We start from the raw sequence: 10,857 nt of genomic DNA, 5'->3' as shown, positions 1-10,857 counted from the left end.
TCCCCTCATCCGCCGATGACTCCTCCCAGGATTCAACAGTAACATATAAGACGTCCCCTTAGTGATTTTTCCTTCCTGGCTCCCCTCATCCCTGGTGGTTTATCCCAGTAGATAATGGCTCTCAGCAGAGCTCCATATCCTTAGAGGGAAATTAGCTTTTCTAAATATAACAGAGAGTACCAGACCCCATCGCCAATACCTTCCCCCTTCCAGAAGCCTACCTCGGCCAGGGCCTCCCCCTTGCATTCTCTGTGGCAATCCTAGCCTCGCTCTATGAAAACCGGCGGGAGGCCTATTCCTCCGCTGTACGGAATGGACACGCCTCAAAGATGGCGGCTCGCGCACAGAAGCACCATCGGGCGAGACCATGTTCTTGGTCCGACAGCGTCTCTTACGGGACCTGCGCCATGTTAACTGTTGGCATGTGAGGCTTCCAAGGTAACTCAGAGCATGAGCACTAGCAACAGTTCCTGAGAGAGGATGCTAAATGCTAGGCCGGAAGCGGAAGTGGTCCTCGAAAGCTTTTTGGCCGCTGGTGTCAGGAGTTTCTCCGCATTTTAATTCCGAGAGGTCTCTGAGGTGATTTTCCTTGTCGTGATTAGGGATTTTGTGGGGTCGATGATGGGGGTGTCTGGGCTCAGTGGTGAAGAGTTTGTGGCGTCCGTTGCCGTTGAGAGCAGTGTTGGGAGTCTCTTGGGTCAGTGATGAGGGTTTTTGAGATGAATGTGGGATTCGTGGGCTCAGTGATGGGAGTCAGTGCTCAGTGAGCGGTGGAGTCAGTTATGGGGGTTGGTGGGGTCTATGATGAGCTTGCTTTCTAAACATTCGTTAAGTTACGATGTGTAGCATTTTATTGTTCAAATCTAAGTACTGGCTTTTAAAATTTTAGTTATTTGTTTTTCTTTCATCCATGAGTTATTTAGAAGTGCGTTGTCTATTTCAGATAATGCCTCTGCATAATGCTCGAGTTTAAAAATTGCTTTACCGTCTAGTTCTCTGTCGGTTTTCATAGTCACATCTATTACATCAAAACAATGTGTGTTCTCTATTGTATTGTTTCATATATATTGTTTATTTTGTCTGCTTAATTAGAGAGAAAGGTAACTCACTACAGTGGTGATTTGTCCACTTGTCCTTCCTTCTGTCAGTATCTGCTTTGTGTATTTGAAACTATTAGGAAGAGTTGCTTATTTTTGATAATAGATTAAGTAATTCAAAAGATACCATAACATTCAAGCTCCCACCAGTAATTTATAAAATGGGTAATTTCCCCAAATGCTTTCCAGCATTAGATTTTTAAAAATAAGTTTTACTGGGCACGTTGGGTGCTCATTCAGTTGGTCGACCAACCCTTGATCTTGGCTCAGGTCTTGATCTTGGGGTGGTGAGCTGAAACCCCCCCACCCCTGTTGGGCTCGACGCTGGACGTGGAGCCTACTTAAAAAATAAAATAAAAAAGTTTTTACTATTCTTAGGAAAAATTAGTATCTAATTGCTCTAATGCACTTTCCTGTTATTAAAATTGGCATCTTTTTGGTTAATTACCATTTAAATTTAATTTCCTGTGAATTTTCATATCCTGTGTTCAGATTTTTTTTTTCTGGGATTTTTTTCCCATATTGATTGCTAGATTTTTTTTTAATTTAGAAATAACTTATTGTTACATATTGAAATTTTGTGTATATATTTATTCATCTTTGCTTTTAAAGTGTATTCTAATATATAACCGAGAAATGTCATCTAACCAGGAATATCTATTTTTTTCTTTTATAACATCTGGGTTTTCTCATATATGTAATAAGGCTCTCTGCCACCCCACCACAATGTTCATACAAACAAATACTATTAAAATTTTTAAAGTATCTTTTCGGGTTTATAAAGTACATATACTTAAATGTTTAGTCCTGCTGGAATTCAACCTAATGTATAATGTATGATGGGGATATAGTTTGGTTTTTTCCAGGTGGATGGTCAGTTATGTCAGTGCTGCTTAACAATAAATGTCCTGTGCACATTCCTGTGCCATTTTTGTTACATATATAAATCAGTATTGTCTGAGCTGTTGTTTTCTCTGTTTGATTACATCGTTTTTATATTGTTTTAGTATCTAATAGAGAATGGTAATTGCTGAGATTTATCAGGTGCTGCTTGTGTGCCAGGGAGATGTGAAATAGGTACTTTAATCCTCATTTGTGAAACTAAAATGGAAGGAACTTCATATTCTCAGAGCTGAAAGATAGCTGAGCTACAGTTCAAATTTTAAGTATATTACTCCATTTCTCATGACTAATACACGCCACAGGTTTCATTCAACTTTATATTCCCACAGCACTGGTTCTCAAAGTGTGGTCCCTGGACCAGCACGTGGGTACTACTTAGAAATACAGGTTCTTGGGCCCTGCTATGGTCTGAATATTTGTGTTCTCCCAGAATTTTTAGGTTGAAATCCTAATCTCCAGAAATATTATATTAGTTGGTGAGGCCTTTGGGAACTGATTAGGTTATAGAGGTGGGCACTTATAAATGATTAGTGCTGTTATAAAACATCCCACGTAGCTCCTGAACCCCTTTTACCTTGTGAAGACACAGTGAGAAGGTATTGGCTATGAACCAGGAGGAGACCCCTGACTAAAATCGGAGACCATACCATCTCCTTGATCTTGAGCTTTCCAGCCTTCAGAACTGTGAGCAATAAATTTCTGTTGTTTATAAGCTACCCAGTCTGTGGTATTTTATTACAGCAGCCTGACTAGACTAAAACATTTGCTACCCTCGGCCTATTAAATCAGAAACTGAGAGTGAAGTTGAGGATTTTTAACTGTATTCTAAGAAGTCCTCCAAGTGTTTTGAAAGCACACTCAAGTTTAAGAGCCTCTGCTCTGTGTGTCTAGCTCAGGGAACTTCACCTGGTATTCACAGGAAAAGTTTGTGAGATGAATATCTAGTATCTGACCATGTGGACATTGTCGTTTTAGGTTTTTTTGGTGTCTCTAGGGAGCCCCTGGGTTAGATCTTTCTCCAGATTCCAGCCTGCCTCTCTCCAGCAGCTCTGCTTGAGTTTACAGATGTCTGCAAAGCTTTAGACTCCCGAGAGAATAAAGTTTGAGACCTACCATGACCATGTCAGCTAATCGGACCTCTCCCCAGAAATCACTGGTCCTGATTCCAGAGGAACGTGATAATTCATATGAGGTGAGAAGGAAGAATCCCAGGGGGTAGGGATTCAGAGATACCTCTGATATGTCACCAGAGCCTCTGGGCAGGGGCAGAGGGTCACAGGAAGCAACCAGACTCTTACTTCCCTGAAGCAAATCGATCTTTCTGTCAAGAATGAGCAACACATGGTTGTCTCCACATCTAGAGGCCAACTGTATGACAGTGGAGAGGTGGAATGTCAAAAACTGCTTTTATTTTGTCCTTATGCTATGTTGATCTTTGGCTGAGGATGAGATTCCTGATTAGAAATCATTTTTGTGTACAATTCTGAAAGTATTTCTCTATTTCTTCTTAAACTGTTTCTCCTCACATAAATATTTCTCTGTTCTTTTTCAAAATTTGTTTTTTAGATGTTGGTTCTCCACTGATTTCTTTTATTAACTACCCCCCAAAACATTAATCCAAGCAGACTTTGCTATAATGTTGATTTTACTCTCTAACTAAGAGCATTAAATTAGAAATATGAAGTAAAAGACTTTTGCACAGCTTTGGGAAAAGATTTAATATCTGAACTATATATTTTAAAATGGTAAAATTTATGTGTACTTTACCACAACTTTTAAAAAAGTTTTAAAAAAGTAAAAGACTAACAAAAGAGAGCCTCATATCTGAAAACTTTGAATTTTTTTCTACATAAATATTCTTTAAAGGGAAAACCATAAAGGATCTTAGAAAATTCCTTGTGTTTAATTTCAGTTAAATAAAGAACATTTTACCCCGAAACAAATAATACATTATATGTTAATTAAAAAAATTTTTTTAAAAAGAACTAGTTTTTAAAGTTTGTGTGGCAAGGCTAAACTATAGATAGAGGGGAAAAAATAGAGATTTAAATACCTTTTTAAGGAATCCTGAAAGGTTTTTTGGGGGGTGGGGGGGTGGGGAGACCTAAGGAATGATTAACAGTTATAACTGAAGAAGTTAGAAAAAGAATTTAATGAATATAAAATAAAAATAAGGGCTAGAAAATAACAAAGAAATAAGATAAGGGAAGAAATTAGTCAAGTAGAGAACAAACATAATTGATGAACATATCTGACAGAAGCATAAGTGGCTTCTGAATGTGGTGATCAAGAACAGGGAGTAAAGATACACTGAAAGTATGTAACAAAACAGGAGAGATAGTTACTGCATTATCAAAGATTAAAACAATCTCAAATGAATATTACACAAAATCATTCAAAACTATGAAAACCTAAACAGAAGGGATACAGTTTTACAAAAAATAAATGTCAAAATTGATAAATACAGATGGTTCAGAAGCCCCTGAAGAAATTAAAATGTTTATCAGACGTTTCCTACACACTCAAAAATGGTGGAAAACATCATGTGGATTAATAGTTGATCTTTGTGCGAAAGTTTTGGGTAAAGATGATACCTAAAATTATTCCCAACCTTGGTTGTGGTGTTTGTTTTACTGTGTTTACTATGTTAATCTTGATGACCAAGCCAGTCAAGAACAGTAAAAGGACTGGAAATTGTGAACATAGATTCAGTAGTCATAAATGTATTAACTAACTCAATTCAAGAGTACATGAAAACAGTAGTCCAGTAGGGTTTATCATAGGGACACATATGAAACAGACATTATTTTCTCACTTAGCAGTCCACTCCAAAGCTAAAATAATAAAATATCTCAAAAATATTAAAATGCTATATATCAAAAGATAAGATATATAGTAAAACAATGTTCAGAAATAATTTAGGAAAATAATTTCTCTTATGCAAATAAGTACAAAAATCTAGATGGAGTGGGTGAATTTCTAGAAACTTACTAAATTTCTCACCAAATTTTTAATTACTATTTAACTTTCTTTTTTTAAAAAATTTTTTAAAGATTTTATTTATTTATTTGACAGACAGAGACCACAGGTGGGCAGAGAGGCAGGCAGAGAGAGAGGAAGGGAAGTCGTCTCCCTGCTGAGCAGGGAACCAGGTGCAGGGCTTGACCCCAAGACCTTGGGATCATGACCTGAGCTGAAGGCAGAGGCCTTAACTACTTGAGCCACCCAGGCACCCCACTTTTTACATTTTCACTTTTAGGTATTAAGATTTTTATTTAAGCTCATTCTGCCTTTAATAAAATTAGGATTGCAGCTTTGGAGAGATTTATTTATGCTGATTTTATTCTACTTCTTGGAATGTTAAGTTTTGTGTAAAGTGTGTTTGCACGCAAATTTTATGTTTAATATTTCTGAATATTCTATAGGCACAAGAATATTTCAGGATATAGAATTTGCTGTCTTATCAGTAATCAATCTTATATAGTTATGAGGTTTTTACAGTGTGTTTGTTCTATTTTGTTTTTACTTTATCTTTTGGAGCTGAGAGATATTAAGTATCCCACCACAAATATATTTCTGTCTATATTTGTCTGTAATTTCTGTTCATAAACTTCAATGCTATGAAGTTTGGTGTAGTGATAATAATGGCATCTGAAATTGATTTTGGATTGTGTCCTCATTATGTTTAATATTTTTTTCCCTAGGATTCAGCCCTATCTGATATTAAGATGAAGGTTCTTGTTTCTTTTCTGTTGACTTTTCCAGATATGTCTTTTGTTTATCATTTTACTGTTATCTTTTAGAGTCCTTGTGCACTTTTTCTGTATAGTAGTTTGGAAAGATGTTATTTTACATACATTTCTTTCTTTTTTTTTTTTAAGATTTTATTTGTTTATTTGACAGAGATCACAAGTAGGCAGAGGCAGGCAGAGAGAGAGAGAGGAGGAAGCAGGCTCCCCACTGAGCGGAGAGCCCAATGCGGGTCTCGATCCCAGGACCCTGGGATCATGACTTGAGCTGAAGGCAGAGGCCCCAACCCACTGAGCCACCCAGGCCCCTTATTTTATGTACATTTCTGATAAAGATACTTCTTTTTTATATCTTTCACCTTAAACTCTGTATTCTTGCTTTGGTTCTCTGTCCATCCTGGTAATTTGGAAGGTTTGGATTCTTTTCTGTATAGTTGATTCTTTTAATTTGATCTTTTGTCACATTTTAACATCTTGAACCCAATCTTTTTTTTTTTTTTTTCAAGTTTTTATTTAAATTCTAGTTAGTTAACATATAGTGTAATACTAGTTTCAGGAGCAGAATTTAGTGATCCATCACTTACATATAACACCCAATGCTCGTCACAAGTGCCTCCTTAATTCCCATCACCCATCTAGCCCATCCCCTGCCCACCTCCCCTCCAGCAACCCTCAGTTTGTTTTCTTCAGTTAAGAGTCTCTTATTTTGCCTCCCTCTTTTTTTTTTTTTTTTGAACTGAATCTTTTAATCTCTTGTTTTAGACAATATCTATCAAATTTATGCTGTGACTAATGGTAAAAGTTCTATGCTTCCACTTCAAGGATTCTTTTGTTAGTTAGATGTTTTTTATTGAACTCTATTTTTTTTTCTGTTTTCCTTTAAAAGTTCTTATTTCCATTTCATGTTGTTCACTTTTCTTAATCTGCTCCTTGCTGCTTTTTGTGTTTTCGCTTGGTGTTTTAGTGCTTTTAGAGAGACCTCCCATTGCTGTGTTGCTTTTTCATTTTCACTTATTTACAGAGTTTTGCCAGTTTATTTATTTATTTTAAAATTATATTTGTTTTATTTGACAGACAGAGATCACAAGTAGGCAGAGAGAGAGAGAGGAGGAAGCAGGCTCCCTGCCGAGCAGAGAGCCTGATGCGAGACTTGATCCCAGAATCCTGGGATCATGACCTGAGCTGAAGGCAGAGGCTTTAACTCACTGAGCCACCAACGCGCCCCTCTGCCAGTTTATTTTTTAAAAATTTATATAACCATTTTCTTAAGCCTGTTTGTCCATTATTTCTTCCTTGGACTCTTAGATTCCTGTATATTTCAGGCAGTTAACTATTTTAGTGAATTCCTTGAAATCGTAGTGAATGTGTTTTCTTCTATATTGTGGCATTTTATTTCTAGCATTTTCCTTTTAATTTCTGCTTTTTTTTTTTTCCCCTCATTCCTTTTGCTGTAGTATCTTTGTACATTAGGAGATATTTATTGTTATCTTTGAATGAGGAGATTTTTTCATGGACAAACTGTTTATAAGAAGCTCATTTGGGGGGCGCCTGGGTGGCTCAGTGGGTTAAGCCGCTGCCTTCGGCTCAGGTCATGATCTCAGGGTCCTGGGATCGAGTCCCGCATCGGGCTCTCTGCTCAGCAGGGAGCCTGCTTCCCTCTCTCTCTCTCTGCCTGCCTCTCCATCTACTTGTGATTTCTCTCTGTCAAATAAATAAATAAAATCTTTAAAAAAAAAAAAAAAAAAAGAAGCTCATTTGGTTAGGAATCAAAGCTAATATGACATCATCTTTATTCCCCATTAAATTCTGGTGACACTGGGTCTGGGGGCTGAGGTTTCGGTGTATGTAGGGTATCAGTATGGAAATGTGTGAAAAAGAAAAACTGGAACACGTGTATTCTTTGCAAATATATAGGGAACATTTTTTTGAAAGATTTTATTTATTTGACAGAGAGAGATCACAAGTAGGCAGAGAGGCAAGCAGGGGGGTGGGGGAGCAAAGCAGGCTCCCTGCTAAGTAGAGAGCCCTATGTGAGGCTTGATCCGTGGACCCTGAGATCATGACCTGAGCCGAAGGCAGAGGCTCAACCCACTGAGCCATTCAGGCACCCCTATAGGGAACATTTTTAAAGAAATGACAATGTTTTAAGCCCCATAAATAGAATCAACACATCACAAAGAAGCAAACTATAGTCTCTGACCACAATTAAATGAAGAAATTAAAAAAATCATAATTTAGACATTAAAAACCACAGATTTCTAAGATATATATTCCACAGATACAGATGAACTTTCTTCTGTCCTGTCCTTCCTCTATGCTCTTTCCCTCCCCTGAATTCAGTGGCATCCTCTGAATATACAACTCCTGAATCTTTATCTCCATTCTAGTTCTCTATTCAACTACTTAGTGTACATCCTTGTAAGTGTCTTATCACCTAAATTTCAATATGTGTAAGTCAGCAGTTGTACTGAAGGAATAACAGATAATTATTTGAGTCCCTTTTTCTTATCTTCACAACTGATATTAATTTCATCTCCTCAATATCAATCCCTTCTGTAGCTTTACTACTCCAGCCTTAACTTTAGGTAAGTAAGAAATTCATATTGTTTTACATGAATTGTGCGGGGGTCTCAAGACTGATTTTCCAGTTTTGCCTATCCCAAAATGTTCTGTTTTGAGAATACACCTTCTTCAATGTATTTTTATTTATCTTGAAACAGTTCTAGATCCTCATAGGGCATTGCAAAATATAATACAGTGGTGGTTCACAACTCTTTTTGTTCACTACTGATTGTTAATGTTTTTTGAGGATGTCTGCACATAAGTTCATGAGATATATTGTCCTGTAGTATTTGTTTCATGCTGTCTTTGTCTAATTTGGTATCAGGATAATGCTGGCCTCACAAAAATCACTAACTCTTCTTTAAAGATTTTTATTAATTCATTTGACAGAGATCACAAGTAGGCAGAGAGGCAGGCAGAGAGAGAAGAGGGAGACTAACTCTTCTTTAAATATTTAGTAGTATTCTCTAGGAAAACTCTCTGGGACCAGAAATTTCTTTTTTCAGGAACTTTTAAATTAAGAATTTAATTTAATGGTTATAGGATCATCATCTATTCTATTCCATAGTAGTTGACTTTTGGGAGCTTGCAGTTTTGAAGAAGTGGTACATTTCTTCTAAGTTTTTGCATCTATTAGCATAGAGTTTTTATAGTCTCTTATTTTCCTTTAAATGGCTGCTGGATTTGTATTTTTTTTTTTAAGATTTTATTTATTTGAAAGAGAGAGCATGAGTTGGGAGAAGAGCAGAGAGGGAAAGAGGGACAAGGAGACTCACACAGGGCTCGATCCCAGGACCCTGAGATCATGATCATATATATATGACATAATAAGATCATATATATATGACATAATAAGAGTCAGATGCTTAACCGACTGAGCTACGCAGGCACCCCTGGATCTGTACTCATATTTCTTAGCTTTCATTATAGACATTGGTGATTTGTATCTTTTTATTTTTGCCAGTCTGTTGACTACTAGATCAGTCAACAAAGCTTATCAATTTTACTGAATTTTTTCAAATAACTGGATTGTGTTTTATTGATTTTTCTTGTTTGGCTTTTTTATTTGTTTTGTTTCAGATTTTATTTATTTGGCAGAGAGAGAAGAGAGGGAACAAGTAGGCAGAGTGGCAGGGAGAGGGAAAAGCAGACACCCTGCTGAGCAGGGAGCCTGATGCAGGGCTTGATCCCAGGACCCTGGGATCATGACTTGAGCCGAAGGCAGACGCTTTACTGACTGACCCAACCATGTACACTTTGTGTGTTTTTTAAAATTTTGTTTTCAATTTCAATGATACCTGTTCTTTATTATATTCTTTTTTCTGCTTGCTTTGAGTCTATTTTGCTCTTTTTCTAGTTTCTTGAGGTAGGAATTTAGATTAGTGATTTATCAATTTTCCGTTTCCTTTTTTTTAAATTTATGCTTGACATATAACATTGTATCAGTTTCAGGTATATATATATGACATAATATGTTATTATGTAAATATGGTATTTGTATATGTTGTGAAATGACCACCACATTAAGTCTAATTTATATTCATCACCATATATAGTTGTAATTTTTTGTGTGATGAAAACTTTTTAAGATTTACTCTTGGCAGCTTTATACATTACGGTACTACTAACTAGAGTCACCATGCTGTAACATTATAGCCCCATGACATATTTATTTTTACAACTGCAAGTTTACCTTTTGACTGCCTTCACCCATTTTGCCAACTACCCATCCCCCACCTCTGTTCTCTGTGACTTTTGTTTATTTTCTTCTGTTTCATTTTGAGATTCATATATAAATGAGATCATATGGTAATTGTACTTCTCTGTCTGACTTACTTCTCTTAGCATAATATCATCAAGGTCCATCCATACTGTCACAAATGGCAAGAGTACTTTCCTTTTTATGGCTGAATAATACTCCCATTTGTGTGTGTGTGTGTATCACATTTTCTTTATCTGTTCTTCCATTGATGGACACAGATTGCTTTCATGTCTTCGCTACTATAAATAGTGCTGCAGTAAAAATGGGAGGTGCATATATCTTTTTTTTAAAAGATTTTTTAAATTTGAGGGATGCTTGGGTGGCTCGGTTAAGTGTCTGCCTTTGGCTCAGGTCATGATCCTAAAGTCTTGGGTTTGAGTCCCACAGACTCTCAGCAAGTCCTACTCCCTCAGCAAGGAAACTGCTGCTCCGTCTGCCTGCTGCTCCCCCTGCTTGTGTTCTTTCTCTGTCAAATAAATAAAATCTTAAAAAAAAAAAAAAGACTTATTTATTTGAGAGACTTGTGTGTGTGTGTGCCTGCATGAGTGGAGGGAGGGAGAGAAGGAGAGAGAGTATTCCAAGCAGATTCCATGCTGAGCGCAGAGCCTAATACAGGGCTTGATCTAATAACCCATGAGATCATGACCTGAGCCAAAACCAAGAGTCAGATGCTTAACTGACTGACTACCATCCAGGCATCCCTGCATGTATCTTTTTGAGTTTGTTTTCATTTCCTTTGGGTAAATACCCAGACATGGAATGGCTGGATCATTATGGTAGTTCT

General features: G+C 36.9%; 1 protein-coding gene across 1 annotated transcript in view; it reads left to right on the top strand.

The window, feature by feature from the left end:
* Nucleotides 1–496: 496 nt before the first annotated feature.
* Nucleotides 497–10,857, top strand: part of LOC132005366 (zinc finger protein 573) — a 67,249-nt gene continuing 56,888 nt past the window's right edge. Inside the window, exons 1-2 of the mRNA XM_059382415.1 lie at nucleotides 497–579; nucleotides 2,976–3,192. Of these exons, the coding sequence (XP_059238398.1) occupies nucleotides 3,115–3,192 (78 nt within the window). The 5' untranslated portion in view covers nucleotides 497–579; nucleotides 2,976–3,114. The remainder of the gene's footprint in view (nucleotides 580–2,975; nucleotides 3,193–10,857) is intronic.

Source organism: Mustela nigripes, chromosome 17 (genome assembly GCF_022355385.1).
Source record: "Mustela nigripes isolate SB6536 chromosome 17, MUSNIG.SB6536, whole genome shotgun sequence".
NCBI classification, from domain to species: Eukaryota; Metazoa; Chordata; class Mammalia; order Carnivora; family Mustelidae; genus Mustela; species Mustela nigripes.
This window is presented reverse-complemented; position numbering and strand designations above follow the sequence as displayed.